Raw genomic sequence first — 17,822 nt, forward strand, 5'->3', positions numbered from 1 at the left:
CAACAGCAAAATCCCTCGTCATCTGGAGAAGACCTTGACTGCTCCATCGCCGCCACCGCTAACGACCCAGCGGCCATCGCGGCTCCAGACAACAGAGCAAACTCCCTCACCACGCATCACACGGTGACTTGTGATTTCTTGTGTACAGCTTCGTTTCTCGAGATTCCAGAACCGGAGGCTAGTATCGTGCCCCGCGGACACCAGTTCACGCCCATCTGGCGACAGCGAAAGAGATGCAATAGCAGATGGATGAGCCAACATCGTGTAGGTGCATTGGCCTAGAATAAATGACCATGTTAATCAATATAGTCACCAGTTTAGGAAATAAGTGTACTTACCACTGTTTGCATCGAAGAAACGAATATACTTGTCTTCGTACCCACTTATAATCACTCCCTCCCCGCCACTTGAACCAGTGGCTCCATGTACCACCTCTTCCTCTACCAATGCTCGATTGGGATCAAGGCCCGCAGAGCCATCGAATCCGATAGTGGATGCCACAACGCAGTTAACACCAGTAGAAGGCGTACCGTCGTAGGTCTCCAGACTCGCCATTCCAACATCTCCTCTCCAGTTCTTGTGTCATATACAAGGACCGAGGCATCAGAAAATGACACGACGAAGTTCACGCCCGCAAGCGACAATGGGCTGATACATGTTGGCGATGGGGAACTCTGTCGGACAATTTTATGAATAAGACTATAATGGAATGGTGTTGCCGTTGCCATACTAGGCTGTGGCGACGACGGGAAGTTGGATCCAGAAGAGATCGAATTAGCCCGCCGACTGCCTCCAGCTCGCCGAGACCCTGCCTGCGGAGACGAGAGCTGAGGAGGGGCACTAACTGCCCAGATTAAGATATGACCGTCTGCAGAACCTGATGCCAACAAGACGCGGTCAGGGCCCCCATAAAGGCTACATGAGTCTCCATATACAGATCCCGTAGTTCCAGGAAGAACACACAAGCCCCATACAGCATCTGTATGGCCATCTAGGGTTGCCTTAGGGTCAACGCGGCCTCGTTCCCAGACACGCACGCTAGCATCTTGCCCACCCGAGAACACCCAGCCATCACCTAAAGCACGGCCACCGTTTGAAAAGTTTTGGGATGGCGAACAAGCCGCTAGTGCTGTCACAGCACCAACGTGTCCGCGGTGGGTAAAGTAACTTGTAATATCTAAGTCATTGCCGGAGCTGGGCCCGTGAGGGCCAAAACTGCCATAGGTGGCCGGGATAATCCACCTTTTAATAGTTCCATCGTCGCTACATGTGCAAATTTCGGGCTCAGAAGGGCTGCCACCACCGGTAAATATCACAGAGCGAACGACATCGAGGTGTCCACGGAGAGCGAATCTAACTTTGAATGAGGTGTCTTGCTTGGGAGCAGCGCCTGAGTCAAGATCAATGGCCCCATCACTCTTGCGCCTGGTGCCCGAACTCTTTCGCCGGTGGGACAATGAGCCAGGCCTTGATGGTGACTTAGGGCGGACAAAGTTTGCATTGGGGAAAGCGTCCACATCTGGACGATGGGGTGGCATCGGTTCAGTGAGTGGCTCCTGGCCTGATGGTTCATCGAAGTTCCAGCCATCTTGATCCTCCGTGTTGTCTTTGCTATGCTGCGGTTTTGTATCGTCCTTAACTCCTATCTGGGAATCATACCCATCATACATTTGCTTCTCCGCGCCAGCACGCTCATCCACCATTGTCGAATCAATAACTTGTCTCCGGTTATCGATCGCAGTTACCGGGGTCTGCTGTGGTTCCAGGGGCCTCCTCTCCAGCGCTTCTCTAGCAGGGGCCGGTAGACCAAATTGGTTTGGCGGCCGAGACTCGGAATAATGCGTCACAACAGGCTGATGGTTCTGGAGAGAAACCTCACGTGCCATCATATGGTTTGACTGCTGCTGCTGCTGCTGCTGCTGCTGCTGCTGTTGTTGTTGTTTCTGCCTTTGCTGCTGAAGATATGCTTCCTCTAGGCTGTGCTGCGACAACTGCTGATTTCCATAGACAGGGTTCGAAAGGTCCGGTTCACTTAGGTCGGGGGGTGGATGAGACGGAGGAATGATATGATACGTAATTTCCTGTGAGCATTTCGTCAAGTAGAGGCGCGACTTATCTCGCTCGTTTTCTTGCTGGAATTCGTGTTGGTTGTCAGCGTTGGCATCGGCATCGCCGGGGTCCACGTGGGACTTGGAACGTTGAGCTAGGAACACAGTCAGCATCCAGGCCAGGCGTTCAGTGCAATCCAGACGTACATTTTAGGGCGCTCAAACTCTCCTGAGCTATTTCCTTTGGGTCCCTATTATCATCTACCTTCTCATTATTGCTGAGCTTTTTGACCTTCTCGCGCTCCTTCTTCAGCGCAGCCTCCAGCAGCCTAACGTGTTTCCCTAATGACTCGTGTAAACGTTTGCTTGTTCGGACATCGCCCTCCAATCTGCCAATGCGAGACTTCATCTCCGCGCGCTCGATTTCCCACGCATTGCGGTCTCGTTCGTGCCGATGCCATTCGGTCTGCAGGAAGCGCATCACACCTATAATTACAAGAGCGAGGTTAACGTCGTACATCGCGAAGAAATTGTCTCATGCCATTGCACATAGTCCCACCTTGCAAAGTATACTCCGTCCCCTGAGGTTGTCCGTTGGCTGACCCATCCCCCCCGGGTCCGACAAACCCCCCACCCCCAGTCATGATCGAGGGAGACTGCCAGGCCATACGAACTCAATGAGCGGAAGGACCCAAGAAGCGGAATCCGGAATAACAAAGCTCTTGAGCACACTCCGATGGATGTGGACGTGGACCGCTTGGTGGACTCGTGTCCGCAGCGGTAAACTCTGTTTAATGTAAGCCGACAATCGGCACACACGGGCGACAACGGCAGGAAACAAACGTCCCAAGCCGTGTCAACACCGATAGAAAAATCAATGAAGTGGTTTAGGAGAGGGAGGTTTGCTCGAAGGAATGAAAAGGAGACGGTCGGAGATGCTTCGAGCCAAGAGAAATCGGGTTGAAGACTGGTGCGCGTTTCTCCTCGCTGAGGTCGGGGAAAGCCACCACTGCGGTTACGCTTTCGTTGGTTCCCGTAGGCGCCCACGCGGTCTTAACCGCCTTTAGCGCTAGGGGGTTTGTTTCTGCCAGCCTCATGGGACGCTGGTATGGGTTTGCAATAAAATGGCGCCCAGAGGTTCAAATAGAGTTAGTTCCTTACATTCTGGGAAATTACGGAACAGCTTTTAACACAGCCGTAGGCATTTTCCTAGGTTGAAGGGTTGTCTCCAGTGCTGCCTCTGTCGCAGGGCCGCAGCGTCACAACTGCTGGGAATTGACGTTATGTGTCTACAATGCTCCTTTGGCACAGGGACTACAAACTACAGCAGATTAGCCTGTTGAAAACCTGTGACTAGTTTTAATTAATATCCCTTTGTGATTAATATATTACCCTAAGTCCCGCTTGCCGCTGATCGCCCTGACCAATGCAACTATTTTACTCTGTGTCTCATGGCTTCATGAACTCATTAATCTAAAAGTACATACTCTCTAGTGTTCGTTAGAACTCCAGCTCCTCCACTTCCATCCCACAGTCAATGCACTTCTTGACCCCTATCCCTGTCTCGGCGTTTTCGACGGATCGACCCCATTGATGTACATGTTTTCTATTATTCCCCAGATCGTCGCCAAAGCTACCTCCAGCTGCACCTTGCCGGTTACGACGGTAGGCATCGACACGCGTACGCTTTTTCAAATCTTGCAACTTGGTCTTGAATTTAGCCTCACGTCGGCGTTTCTTCTCATTCTCCCGTCGCTCAAACTCAGCATCTAGTGCCTCAGCAGAACCCCACTTCTTCGATGAGAATGCATATTCTTCGACTTGGTAGCGTAGATAAAGCATCATGTTGTTCCACGTTGATTTATGTGGGTTGGGACGTTCCAAGTGCGGCAAAAGCTCTTCGTCCCGCAGTTCAGCTGCAGAGAAAGGTGTCAGTTCCTTTGATTCTGGTGCCCAGAGGCCAAGATATAACTCACGATCTGTCAAGAGATAATCTTCCTTGGCTTCTGTCTTGGTAAGCAGGCTGTATTTCTCCGGGTGTTTTTCCTTGCAAGCATGGCACACACAACATCGGAGTGTCTCCTCCCACTTCCAATCTATCTCTAGATTTCCGCATTCGCGACATGTTTTCTGCTTTGCTTTGTCGTCCAATACACTGAGTCCTGGTTCAAAGGGGCCTGTGCGTTCTCGCCGAAAAGAGTCAAGTAACTGCTGTTTTTCCCACTCCTTCTGGGTCATATTTGCCGGTTTCTGCTCCATCTTCCCATCACGCACGTGTAGTGCTTTATTATGTGGATCATCCTCTTCAGTCAAGAATCCTCCTTTTGTATCAGTCATCTTACTGAAGTCGTACTCGACATACTTGGCAAAATTTCGAGCGGGTCTAATAGCGTCAAGGGGACGGTTTGTCGAAGCAGCATTCGCACGACCATCTCGTAGCGTAGCAGGCGTCTCAGACGCCGTCAGATTTGAATACGACCGCTTTACCCCTTTGGCAGTCTGCGTGGTGTTGTAAGTATTGGAAGTCGTTGCTAAAGTCCGAGCCTGCTCTGCTTCACGTTGCTCACGGATCGCCTTCGCTTTCATACGGTTGATTTCCTATATATGTTTACCGATGTCAGCTGAGAAGATATAGAACATTTCCAGACACAGCACGTACGATCCGCCGCAACTGATCTGGCGTAAGCGGCGCTCGAGGGAGCTCCCCAGGTTTCGCAGCCTTGGGCTGATGTGGTGGTGTGGATGGCCTGTCTGTTGCCATAGTGTATTCGCCTGCTATACCCCAAGGTAGTATGCAAAGGGCGGTGGTTGAAGAGGAGAACCGGCTCATTTCGGGCGTTATCGATATGATACAGGAACCTGACGCCACAGCACGTGATGATAATGGTCGAGAGTTGTGGCTGACTTGACGATGATAGGCCAAGAGTGATGAGATACGACACCAAGATATCTTCTGAAAGGAAAATAGTAATAAGTGTGAGGGACCTGTTGGTTAAAAAAAAAAAAAAAAAAAGCAATATTCACCGGAACAACAAAGCCAATCAAGGAGGATACCAATCATCCACATAGTTCCCTATACTAGATTCCAATGCTTTATACAGGGGTCGAATAATCTCCTGCTCTTTTTAGTGTAGGATAGCCGCTTGGGTGTAGTAATCGTCGTCCAATGCTGCACAATGCTGATGGAAATCATCCCTGATATCTTCAATGAGATCTATACCAACGGAGAGTCGAATTGTGATCCACTGTCACGCCAACTGTTTTTCCGTTCGCATTCGTAAGCTGTTAGTGCGTTGTGATGGTACACAGATGCAAGACGACAGTCTTCGAATCACCCAAAACATTCAAATAGATAGGGAAGGACTATAGAGACCTGGGAGAAAAGGATGACAAGGACAAAGTTATATTAATGATTTTTCGTCAAGCTACGGTACAGCCGAAATCCTGCTTGTTTCCCGCCTTTAATGCCGAAGCTGAAATCAGCCCTGTGTCCTCGATGCAGACAGGTATCGGTTTGCATTTCGATACTACGGATGTTCTTCTTATCCTAGGTGCGTGTCCTATAAAGGAAAAGGAGCCAAGAATGACAGGATTATAGCGCAAAAAAGGAAGTGGAATTGCGATGTTGCGCAACCAACCCCGAATGCCGAAAACTTGCCCTACATTAAATCGTCCCCGACAGATTGCGCGCCCACTCCGAACTCCGTATCCCAATTTGACTACAAGGTAGTCTTTCTTCTTCTTCTTTCTTTTGTATCCTAATCACATTTCTTGTATTAAAATATGATTCTATATACATTGGATATGTTTCCTGTCGCCATCTCGAGCATTGTGGGCTGGATCTACGTGCTTCTTTGGTCAATTTCCTTCTATCCCCAAATCATCGTCAACTTCCGCCTTAAATCTAGCTCGGGTCTTTCAATAGATTTCACATTCCTGAATGCTTTGGGCTTGATTGCTTATACTGTATTCAACGTTGTGCTTTTATTCTCACCCGTCGTCCGTTCTCAATATGCCGACAGATCACCTAGCACCCCAATTCCCCCGGTGCAATTGAACGACTTAGCTTATGCCGGTCATGGAGCAGCGATATGTTTGATTATATACAGTCAAACGCAATGGCCGCATTTATGGGACTTTCATGGTTCCAAGACACAACTCAGTAAGAGTGTGGAGGGGATATTCTGCGTATGCATCATAGTTATTTTTACCAGCATTGGAGGTGTTCTGATCGGATTTTCTGAGCGGTGGGAATGGCTTGATGTGGTAATTATCGCTATGCCTGAAAAACCAAGCAATTCTAGATCTAACGGTTTCCAAAGGTGTATACCGTGGGAAATATAAAGCTCTTTCTTACAGTCGTGAAGTACACTCCACAAGTCATCTACAATTACTGTCGACAGTCAACCGAGGGGTTCAGCATTTACGCCATCTTGCTCGATTTTACAGGTGGTCTCTTGTCTATTGTACAATTGTTCCTAGATATGGGCCACCAGGCCAATTGGATACAAACAACTACAGGGAACTGGACAAAATTTGCCCTGGGAAATATTACCATGTTGTTTGATGTGACATGCATGGTGCAGCATTATATCCTTTACCGACATCGAAGCACGGACAGGGTAAAATGGGATGAGATGATCCCATCTGAGGAGGATGCGTTGTTGGGCAATGGTGGCGTGTAATATATAGAACCACATGTAGCTACAGAGTACATAGTTACGTACATAGAATAGAAATATTTCTCTTATATTAATGACTGTATTTCTAGTGACAGAATGCAGATTGAAAAACACAAACAGTTATGAACAACATTTCAGCCACCACTCCCATAGGACCACCTCCATAGCAAGAGGCGAGGCCATACCGAGTGCATACCCTAGCTCTAGGGGTCCAATGTAGACCGCTTGCAGGACAAGTTTCATGCTTTTGGGTGAATGGTTGTAGGAATATTCCAATCCGGTAGACCAACAGTACACCTCAGCCAGCGCCACGACCATGAACCTGGGCAGCTGGATCAACACATGTATTCTGTCGGGCGTATGGCCGTCTGCTTCGGCACATTCAAGTGGGCGTTTATAGCATTGGCCGGCATTGTAGATAATGACTTGGACAACAGTTGAATACGCCATGGTGATCGACATGGTGAAGAACACTGTCACACCATGCCTTTCTGCATGTTCCTGACAAGGACATGCAAACCAGGTCGAACAATATCTCAACGAGGCCAAATTCATATATTAATAATACGCAATGACCTATAGATACGCCCGAAACAATAACATCAGACTCGCCAAAGCAGCAAGTAAAGTTGCTGACTATTAGGATCATGGCTGACGAAAATACTCGACACTGGGTAAGAGGATGGGACTCCGAGCCCCTGCATTTTCAGCGTCCTAACATAGAGCTCATTTCAGAAAAACGTAATACGGTGACGCACAGTCGGCTGGTCTGAGTGCCCATGGCGCATGTTTTGATCTGAGGGCCACATCCCACGTCCTGTAGTGCACCTCCTTCAATGTTTCTCTAATCGAATATTTGAGGGCGTAGTACGATGGAAGCCGCATATGTACCCTGAATTGAGAGGGGCATCAATACGACACCGCCCGCTGCATTAACTAGATTAATGTCAACAGGGTATTTTTCATGTTATCTTTCGCATGCCGTCATTTGAAGAGGCCTCAGGCACTTCATTCATATTATGCCATTCATCCAGCTAACAATAGCCCAAATACTCGACAGCACAGCACATCCAAATGTCGAAACCAAGGCGAGTATCTGACGCAGGAGACAACGATGTGAGGAACTAGATTCCCTGATCTCCCAGTTTCCAGCCTATCGACCTTCCAATAACAACATAGGGGCTACGGCATTTCCAATCCCATTAATAAGGGAAATAGATCGTAAGATTGTGCCACTGTCAACTGAACACTGGGTAGACCTGCAATTTAGCTATGGCCTTCCTGTTCAAGATGGTCGCTTGAAGAGCCAACTCCTTCGTCGTAGATTTCATCGTCATCCCGATCCGGGCCATATAGAACTTCACACACTCCTCCAACAGGAACGTCCAAGACAGCATCGGTGCCTTCGCTCCAAATCTCTCTCCAGTTCACCTTCCGGTTCTGCGGTCCCATAATTTGGAAAGATGTTGCGCCAGGCCTCATCTTCGCAGCGCCACCCGGTCGTCGCCTCCCTTTACCATCAATGACGGCTACGTTGGCCACACCATCAACGATATTCTCGACACTATTCATGGGCAGCGTCAGATAGCCAGTGTTGTACGACGCCAGAGCAACGTAAATATAGATTATGGACATAACCAGCCACGAGGGAAACGCTAAAGACCACCAACGATTGGGATAGTGACGAATTCCCAATTGGAGTAAGAATGGGGAGGGGAGATAGGACCAGAGGATATACATCACTGAAAGATAGCGTTAGAAGCAACTCCAGAGTGCTGCGGAAGCGAGAAATGGTCCGTCTACTCACAGAAAGCCAGTGACGAGGCAAGGTACAAAACAAAACCGTAATATTCATACGTTGGTACCTTTGGACTTGCTCGAGGCACGGTTGTCGCACGTCGCGCCGAGTTCGCAACAGCAGCTTCAGTGTCGTTTGGTGTTTCCACGTCCGAGCTGTCGGGAGTGGTGGGTCTGGACGTCGTGGTGGAAAAGGGGGGACGCAGAAGAGAGGTCAAGGAAGGGGACGGCGGTAGAGGCGTTGGAGGTCGGTTATAGAAAGGAGGGGCAAACGCATTGGGGCCGTGGAGGGAACTGGTTGACTGTCGAAACGGATGATGCATTGCGATGCCATCTTCTGGGGATTCCGAATCCGTAGACGTGTCGGAAAAGAATTGGTTATCCAACGAGTACTGTGTGTGGAAATCAACATCTTCATCTTCCGCCTCGGTGTCTGCCTGTAGGGGCGACATTATGTCTTGGTCATCCTCCAGATAGCTGTTGTCTTGCGTATTGTTGGAAGCGGTTGTTGCAGCGAGATCGTCGGGCGAAAGAGGAGGAAAGGGCTGTTTCGAATCATATGATGGCAATGACGATGGTGGGTTAGTGTCATTGGACGGATATTCAGCATTACCCTTCGATTTGCTGTTAGGCCGAGCCATGGCGATTGAAAGAATAGACAATGCGGTGGGAGACAGTAAGCTGACAGTCGCCTCCCCATGCTGCCACAATTCTGCCTCTACTGACCGCCCAATGGCTTCTCAATGAAGACTAAACATTTACAACTTGCTATGCTACCTGGCTGGCCTCCTGGATCGAGTGATACACGAGCTCTGGTGCCTATGATTGAAGTCCAACAGAAGAGAATTAATTCGACTTTGAAAGATCGTTTCAATTGAAAAACATCAAGGCCTATGGAGACACATCTCCCGCTTTACTTTTGGATGGACTTCCATGCAGGTCTTGGCCTGTTTCACTTTCACATGGCAGCTACACAGCAGGGGTGATGATAGATATTGGATAAGTTTTAAAAAGGCTAGATCAAGCTTGGATAGTGACGTGGCTGCTAGTTCATGCAGAGATCTAACAATGCATATTGAGTAGGACATTGCTCTTGTCTCTATTCCCTTCACAGCTATGTAAAAGCCGGAGAGGAACTTTCGAAACGATATCGATGTCCTGGAGACGGTGTGCGCTGCATTGGATAAGCTCAAGGCACTCAGACAAAAAGGCAACCATCCGGGAATGCAGGAACTTGGAGGTTCTTCCCGAGCATCTTCCCGCCACTTTTGAGCACTTTCATCCATTGTTGACTACCCAAGTGCATTGGGTCCTGTGTGAGGGTAATTAGAATCAGTGCTCACTCTCTTAGGTAATTTCAAAAGAAAATTGTTTAACTAGTTATAGCTAATATAGCATCTCTCCACCCGGCTTACTTCCGTCAAAATCCCTGTGGATCAAACTTGGTCTAGCCCGTGCTACGAAAGAAGCCAAACCAGGATACAGGCGAGCTAACACCAACTAAACGCTCGGTTGACCACAGATTTGTGTTGTATGTAGTGACAACTTCGTTTATGGAGCACAATAAAGCGTCTCCGAAAACCCATTTATTATCTGTATACTAGAGTACAGCAAAACAACACAGAGATCATATCCTGTTCAACCTAGTCTAATCCCAAAAACATTATTCGTGTACGAGCTAACTACTAAGGCAGAGCAGGTCCTTAGCCAAGGCGATCCAGCCGGTCACAGGGCTACAACTTCTTTCAAGCACGATCCACGCTGCGGCACCGAGGCCACACAAAAAAAAAAAAAAAAAAAAAAAAAAAGAGGGGCCATCCCTTGCATTAGTATTATGTGTTATTCTTCATAGCTATCTACTCTGAGTACTTTGCATAGAAGAGTCACTGCTTAACTGGCTTCGTTGCTTCCCCTTGGCATAGCGGAGGACATCCACATATCATGTATTGTACTCCCTATACTCGGTAGTTAGAGCTCCCTTCCACTAACTATCATTCGTATACAGATAACGCTATTAAGATACGCGAGCTCATATGCGAGACTCAGTGCCAGTTTCCTCACGCACCGGCATCCTATCCAAGATTTTAGACAAGGATGTTGTCCTGTAGGAGAAAGCACACTATCTGGGATTAGCTTTAGAGTCGAACACGTACACAGTGTAAGATACTGATATAGAACAAGCGGTGCTGTGCTGACAGCAATGGTTGGGATCCTCAGCAAGCATTCTTTCTCGGCAGCGAGAAATTGTGATGCCGTATTGATCGGCGGGGTTCATAATCCTATTGGGTAGATCCATCGACCCAGCCAAGTCAACGGGCCACACTAGTGACCAACTAACCCGGATGGTGCCTCTCCAAACGCTAATCCCATGCGTATTCTAGGCTTTCCAGCGGAAATTGGTTCCCCTTGGAGGGTTCGACCCCTGGTTGACAGGCGGGCCCTGGACAGAACGCGAAACTGTCCAGCACAAGTCTGAACGTGTGACTGGGACATTCCAATTATAAGTCGAACTCACCGGGCCACCAGCCGCCCACGAATAGCGCTACTGTCATCTTACGCTAGTTGCATGCTTCAACCAAATGCCTCCCCCTCAAGTGACAGGTCCAACCTGCTAAGCAGGCCGAGCTACATGCCATGACCGTTTTCTGTCGCTTGGGATGATCCGTCCTAGAGATAAAGTAGCGGTAATCCCCGTGTTTGCTACAGCTTTTTGTTGTAGGCTTGAGCCATAATTACCTATCATCGAAAACACAGGCTCAAACCCTGGTTTTCCTGGCTCGCTATAGCCAATTTCCCATTCTTTAGCCTTGTGGTTAAGCAGATGGATGTCCTCGTATGTACATGCCCTTCTACAGATGAACAGCACTGATTCAATTTCCACTAGAACCCCAATAATGACCCCAACATTGGGTCTTCCCGAGGCAATGCATCCTCAACGACCTCAGATGCTATGGGAAATCTAGGAGTAGATGAATCTACGTCCCTTTCGGCCTTTATTAGTACTCTTGTCCCGGCACTGATTATCGCAGTGTTCTGGTTCGGGTTGTTCTTAATCTGTCGACGAACACAGCTCCGCTGGTACGCGCCTAGAACTCACTTGCCATGTTGGCACAAGCAGTAAGGATCATCTATCTAGCTTACATGGTACATTTACTCAAACACGCTGCAGCGAACGAAGCCCTCAGTTGCCGTCCGGATTTATCAACTGGTTTGGGCATTTTCTTAAAATTTCCGATGCTCACGTCCTCCACCATTCCTCCATGGATGGCTATCTCTTCCTGCGGTTCCTAAGGGTGCTCTGCGCTACCTGCTTTACAGGATGCCTGATCACATGGCCCATCCTGCTTCCTATACATGCGACCGGTGGTGCAGGGAACACCCAGCTTGATGCGCTGAGTTTTAGCAACGTCAAGAACGGGAGTCGCTATTATGCCCATGCTGTCGTAGCATGTATCTTTTTTAGTAACTTATCCACAGCCATACTCTGCGTAAATATGCTAACTTCAGAAAGCCTTTGTGTTTTATGTGGTGACACGAGAGAGCATTTTCTATGCCAATTTGCGCCAGGCATATCTCAACTCGCCTGCGTACGTTAATCGTATATCGTCCAGAACTGTACTCTTCATGTCGGTCCCAGATGAGTATAAGAACGAGAAGAAGCTGCGTCAGGTCTTTGGAGATTCTATCCGCCGTATTTGGATCACATCTGACTGCAAGGAGCTGGAGAAAAAGGTCCAGAAAAGGGAGGAGCTGTCCTACAAATTGGAGAGTGCCGAAACAAGATTTATACGACGTGCAAACTCCGCACGTCTGAAGATAACTAAAAAGAGCACTGATTCGCCTGACGCCTGCTATACCTGCGAAGAGAACGCAAATTATCAATGTGTTCGGCGGCCAACCCACCGCCCCAAATGGTTCGGGAAAAAAGTCGACACAATCCGCTGGTTGCGAGAACAGCTCATCGATGTGTCACAGGAAGTGAAGCGTCTGCAACAGAAGCATAAAGATGGCGAGATGAAGCTTCTATCTGCAGTTTTCATCGAGTTCAACACGCAATCCGACGCTCAAATTGCACTTCAGACGCTGTCCCACCATCAGCCACTTCATATGACTCCCCGGTCCACCGGAATCTCTCCTAAGGAAGTGGTCTGGTCTTCGCTGAATCTCAGCTGGTGGCAGCGCATCGTACGCAAATTCCTGATCAAAGGCGGCATTGCGGCTCTTGTTATTTTTTGGTCAATCCCGTCCGCTCTTGTCGGTATCATATCTAATATCACCTATCTTACCAAAATGCTTCCTTTCCTGAGTTTTATCGACAAACTCCCTGTCACGATCAGGGGCGTAATTTCAGGGCTGCTGCCATCAGCCGCCCTGGTCCTTCTGATGTCATTGGTCCCTATTATTTGTCGATGTATGAACCCTATGCCACATCGATGAGCGTGTTGACCATTCTAATCAATCCCCCATAGTCTGTGCTCGATGTGCCGGAGTTCCCTCTGCTTCACACGTGGAGCTTTTCACCCAATCTGCTCACTTCTGCTTTCAAGTGGTCCAGGTGTTCCTGGTAACGACTTTGACTTCGGCTGCGTCAGCAGCGACAGCTCAGATAATCAAGGATCCATTGTCAGCTAAGGACCTCTTGGCTGAGAACTTGCCGAAAGCGACAAATTTCTATATCTCGTACTTTCTTCTGCAAGGTTTAACCTTGAGCTCTATGGCAGTGGTGCAAGTTATGGGAGCCTTAATTTTCAAATTCATGACCACCTTTTTCGACCGCTCACCACGACATCTCTACCAACGTTGGTCTGCCCTCAGTGGTATAAGCTGGGGTAATGTGTTCCCTGTCTTCACCAACATGGGTGTAATAGGTAAGCTGAGTCCCCTGTCCTAATTTTCATCTGGCATTATATCTCCGACTAACACCGATCCTTAGCCTTAACATACTCCTGCATCGCGCCTCTGATCCTAGGATTTGCCTTTATTGGTCTCTACCTAGTCTACCAAGCTTATCGATACAATTTTCTCTTTGTCTACGACCTCAGAATAGACACCAAAGGCCTTGTATACCCACGAGCCCTCCAGCATCTTCTCACGGGCCTCTACCTAGCCAACATTTGCATGATCGGATTATTTGCAATCCGCAGCGCTATTGGACCACTTATCATAATGGTTATTTTCACAATCCTCACCATCCTAGCACATATGTCCCTCAACGAGGCAATAGCGCCGCTTAACTCTTTTCTCCCGCGCACTCTCGACATTGAAGAAGAAGCCCAGCAAGCAAAAGAAGAAGCCCAAGTCCTCAACCACCCCCGCACCACAGGCTGGGAAGCAGTCTGGAAATGGTTCCATCCCAATCTCTATCGCGACTACGCTGCGCTCCGACGCAAGGTACGACGCAACCATGTTGAGATCAAGTATTCCGAGGAGCAGCAATTCAATGCCTACTACGAGCCATGCATCACGGCCAAGATACCAATACTGTGGATCCCCCGTGACAAATGGGGGGTTAGTCAAGAGGAGATCCAAGAGACGGATCCTATTATCCCCATAACGGATGACAGGGCACACCTGGATGAGAAAAATAAGATCGTCTGGGATAAATATGACCCGGATCTTCCGTTGTGGGAACGTAAGATTTTATATTAAGGCGTGCTACTGTTTGTTATGATTTCATGGGCTACGTGTATATGGATTACGATGTCTGGTATACGGAGTAATGTCTAGTTTGCTCTTTATTTTCTTCCCATGGAAGGTGTAGTAGCCAGTGACGATAAAATGGAGTCTATAATTTTTTTGCTCTCGAGTATGTCCAATATATTTCCATTATCCCCTGTACGAGCACGTCATAATTTAAATGAGGCGAAATTCATATACTATGTACAGCTCCTGGATTGAGCTAAGCCACAAAAATTGGGGATCTTAGATTGAAGATATTCCCTCCAATGAAAAAAAGGAACGCAGATATTAGACCAGCAGGCACCCTGCAATAAACCAGTGGGATATAGCTTCACGTCTGAGGACATAACCTGCAAATTATTAGTTAAAGCCCATTGGCTAAACTCCTGCTAAGGCATGAATTATTTAAAGAGCCAGAGCCCGTCCAAACCACCATTCACATATCAGCTCTATATCTCTTCTATTAGCCGTGGACAATTAAGAAATCAAGGTCGTCGAACTAAATATGCGATGGTGGGACTCTGCTCTCAAAAGAACATGTACCATGTCACGATTGAAACATGCACTCGACTTACAGAAAATGTGAAATGAACTGCCATAATTTGCTGCGCGCTAAAGAATCATTATTATACATAAAGTCATACATGTCGTTCCATCGTTGTAAGTCCGTCCATTCAGCAGCCGAAAATTTTAATCTTGATGTATTTACCCCGAGTGAAATTTCACATGACTACACACTCTTTATTTCGATCCTTAGTGCGTTCTGGAGGCCCTCCCGGGATGGAAGTTCCCGGGGGTCGTCGTCCTCCTCGACTTCCGGGGTATTGGCCGGCATAGGAAGTGTTATTCATGGGATTGGGACTCCTTCGTGGAGACGGATAGATTGGACTGCTAGCCGCCTGTTCGTACGAAGGCGGAGGGGCATCATCCTGCCCATCATTCGCCATTTGAGAATTAGACTGATGCTGGGCTTGTCTAACATGTTGACTCTGACGAGAAGACCGATTGCCTGAATAGGATGTATGCGGGCTGATGCTTCCATTTGTGAAGCCGGATGAGCCCTGGCGGCTATGGCGTGGATCTGTAGCCCGCAGCGGATTCTGCATCCTGCTATCCCCCGTACTTTCTCGCTGTTCTTCTTCTTGGTACTGAAGGGACAGTGCATAAGCATAGTCCGCATCTGCTTGTTCTTGGGCAGAGAGTGTTGAACTGTGCTGTTCACTTGGGGCTGAAGGGGTCCGCGTATTGCTGGACATTCGGGGGCCGGACGGATCAGAGGCCCCAGGCGAGGAAGTATGACCAACCGGTCGAAAGTCGCCGGCAAAAAATCCGGCACTAGATCCATTGACATCAACAAGACTCTCCCATACAATTTCCGCATGGCCGGAGTAACCCGCATCTGTGACCAGTGCAAATAGCTTCTTGGACTGTGGGTGTTTATAAAGGGTAGAGAAATGATCATTCCGGAATAATATGGATAATGATCCAGGTGGCAGCTTCTCTGTCAGGCAATCCAGCCCAAACATGCTGAGTTGGGTTGCATTTTCTACGTCAGTAAAATGTTGGATCAATTGAATGTCTTTCATTTCCTGCTCTTCCTCTGCTTCAAGAGAGCCTCCGTGAAAAATGCGATCCTCGAGTTCCTCTTTACGAAAATGAAGTAACTGGACGTCTTCATGATATTGCGCGATCCGCATTAATGCCATGTGAACATCCGTTGATAGGGCTGCAACCCAACCATGTACCAAGGGCACGCCAAATGTGCTATATAGTCTGATATCGTCTGTCTGACGAAACGTTCCAACTGCATCATTTGACTCCTACTCGGTGGTTAGTATCGATAGTAAAGATACAAAGAATGAATAGTTCTCATACCAGTATTAGCCGCGGATTGACATTCATGCCAGTATGTAACATGGTCAAAAACCGACTGAGGGCCTCAATATCCGGAAGTTCATCATCAGGGCCCAGGCACGTGGTCAATTCATCAAACAATGCCTCAATCAACAGCCCCAAGGAGATCTGCTCTCTTGTCTGCAGTGCTCTAACGATAGGCGACTGAGTATCTGGGTTTGCACGTAGCACGAGTGCATTGACGAGTGCGAGTAATGGGCATGGTCCATTTTTATTCTGGGATAGAACTGGAGAATCCCGCAGTTTCCCGGTTACGTCAGTCCAATTGACGTGTCTTATCGAATAGGTTTCTAATTTTTTCTCCTGCTGTCGATTTCCTTCAGCTTCAGAGGTTGAGATAACGGGAGTCTCTTCAGACGTAACACCATGATCAGAACGAGAGACGTTTGCACGATCTGGAAGAGGTGGGGCACTCTCCAGTGCTATTTGTGAGGATACTTGGGACTCTTGGGACTCCTGTCTCCCATTCACGGTAGGCTCGTAGATAGGTGAGGCTGCCTTGTTTTGGTCCGTTCCCGTGTTTGGCTGAAGGCTCTCGTTAAAGTCAATGAGCACATGGGATGAACCGCTAGTCGCGGTAGAAATAGTCGCTGGAGTGGCTATCTCATTATCTGGCGACAATTTCCCAGAATCATGCTGTTGTTGTGAAGGCTGCGGTGTGTAGGCGGGTTGGTTGCTATGGACAACAGCCTGTGATTCTGGGAAGGGAATAGGGGACACGTTCCTATCATCGTGTTCATTGTCTGGGTATTGATAGGACTGGGGAGACGGATGTTGACTTTGATGTACAGTTGATGGAGGTTCAAGATTATTAGATTGTTCTTCAATCCACGGGGATTCTGATACCGGCTGGTCAAAAAGAGAAAGACGAGCTGTCATAGGAATATAACCTTCATCTGTAGTGATGTCAGCGTTAAATCTCGTAATCGCAGAATGAGGATCATGAAATACCTTTGCCGAGTCGAGCACTTGCGTCGTCCTGTGATAAAGAGGCTGTGTCTTCGGACACTGTACGAGAATTTCTGTCTTCCCACGGATTATTTTCAGGCTGTCGAACTTTAAGAAATGGGTTATTCGAGCGCAACGGAATAGGAGAGTTTCGTGAGCGCTCCCACTCAGAGGCATCGTTGAGTCCTGAGTTCAGCTGCCATTCACTAGAGGCCAGCTCCCTCCCACCGCTGACGGCCCCTCCCTCTTTCGAGTCATTGCCAGTAACAGGTGGCTGCCCTGCGGTATTATGCTCCAGACCGCTCTGCCATTGGCTCCCTAGTTGGTCATCAGCCCATGGGTTTTGGGCTTCGCCGGTTGACGACCGAACCGGGGACTTTAGTGCCTGTTCTAAGGGCATAAGGTCAAACGCTGGTGAGGTGTTGAGGTCCGGAGAATAGACCGATTCCTGTGAGGGGAGCCGATGCGGCTGAGGGGTGCTTTGAGCTCGACGGGGACGAGTTAAACGTTTAGGGGACGGAGACAACGTAGATTTGGCAGTCGGGGAGGTCTGCGATGCTGAGGTGCGAGGTTCAAAACAAGCATTCCCTTGGCTAAGGTTATAGAGGTGCGGAGGAGCTCGTTTTCGCAAGACCATGGAAGGCAGATAAGGTCTTGGGGCCAAGCCTGGGGGTATCAGCCTCAGGCTGCAACGATTAGACAGGGTAAAAGACCAATAAGAAAATGAAAGGATATAGAGAAATAGATCCTGGCC

General features: G+C 48.4%; 6 protein-coding genes across 6 annotated transcripts; 1 reads left to right on the forward strand and 5 right to left on the reverse strand.

Annotated features, from left to right (window-relative positions):
* Positions 1-18: 18 nt before the first annotated feature.
* On the reverse strand, positions 19-2,716 carry ATNIH1004_009597 (cell differentiation and development protein Fsr1; the record flags this gene model as incomplete). Its single annotated transcript, XM_033574188.1, has 5 exons — positions 19-278; positions 339-576; positions 1,038-2,203; positions 2,256-2,534; positions 2,608-2,716. The coding sequence occupies 5 exons, from the start codon at positions 2,714-2,716 to the stop codon at positions 19-21; spliced, it is 2,052 nt and encodes a 683-aa protein (XP_033422206.1).
* An 832-nt stretch (positions 2,717-3,548) lies between these two features.
* Positions 3,549-4,878, reverse strand: rad14 (DNA repair protein RAD14; the record flags this gene model as incomplete). Its single annotated transcript, XM_033574189.1, has 3 exons — positions 3,549-3,964; positions 4,025-4,646; positions 4,708-4,878. The coding sequence occupies 3 exons, from the start codon at positions 4,876-4,878 to the stop codon at positions 3,549-3,551; spliced, it is 1,209 nt and encodes a 402-aa protein (XP_033422207.1).
* A 1,972-nt stretch (positions 4,879-6,850) lies between these two features.
* Positions 6,851-7,192, reverse strand: ATNIH1004_009599 (uncharacterized protein; the record flags this gene model as incomplete). Its single annotated transcript, XM_033574190.1, has 1 exon — positions 6,851-7,192. The coding sequence occupies one exon, from the start codon at positions 7,190-7,192 to the stop codon at positions 6,851-6,853; it is 342 nt and encodes a 113-aa protein (XP_033422208.1).
* Positions 7,193-7,996: 804 nt separating this feature from the next.
* Positions 7,997-9,168, reverse strand: ATNIH1004_009600 (uncharacterized protein; the record flags this gene model as incomplete). Its single annotated transcript, XM_033574191.1, has 2 exons — positions 7,997-8,472; positions 8,538-9,168. 2 exons carry the CDS (start codon positions 9,166-9,168, stop codon positions 7,997-7,999), a joined length of 1,107 nt encoding a protein of 368 aa, XP_033422209.1.
* A 2,619-nt stretch (positions 9,169-11,787) lies between these two features.
* On the forward strand, positions 11,788-14,176 carry ATNIH1004_009601 (putative DUF221 domain protein; the record flags this gene model as incomplete). Its single annotated transcript, XM_033574192.1, has 4 exons — positions 11,788-11,977; positions 12,039-12,938; positions 12,997-13,395; positions 13,461-14,176. The coding sequence occupies 4 exons, from the start codon at positions 11,788-11,790 to the stop codon at positions 14,174-14,176; spliced, it is 2,205 nt and encodes a 734-aa protein (XP_033422210.1).
* A 752-nt stretch (positions 14,177-14,928) lies between these two features.
* On the reverse strand, positions 14,929-17,705 carry ATNIH1004_009602 (MINDY family deubiquitinase; the record flags this gene model as incomplete). The annotated part of the gene is made up of 3 exons (XM_033574193.1): positions 14,929-16,026; positions 16,082-17,016; positions 17,072-17,705. The coding sequence occupies 3 exons, from the start codon at positions 17,703-17,705 to the stop codon at positions 14,929-14,931; spliced, it is 2,667 nt and encodes an 888-aa protein (XP_033422211.1).
* Between the last annotated feature and the right edge of the window lie 117 nt (positions 17,706-17,822).

Source organism: Aspergillus tanneri (genome assembly GCF_003426965.1).
Source record: "Aspergillus tanneri strain NIH1004 chromosome Unknown AapTan_5_pilon_pilon_pilon, whole genome shotgun sequence".
Lineage (NCBI taxonomy): Eukaryota > Fungi > Ascomycota > Eurotiomycetes > Eurotiales > Aspergillaceae > Aspergillus > Aspergillus tanneri.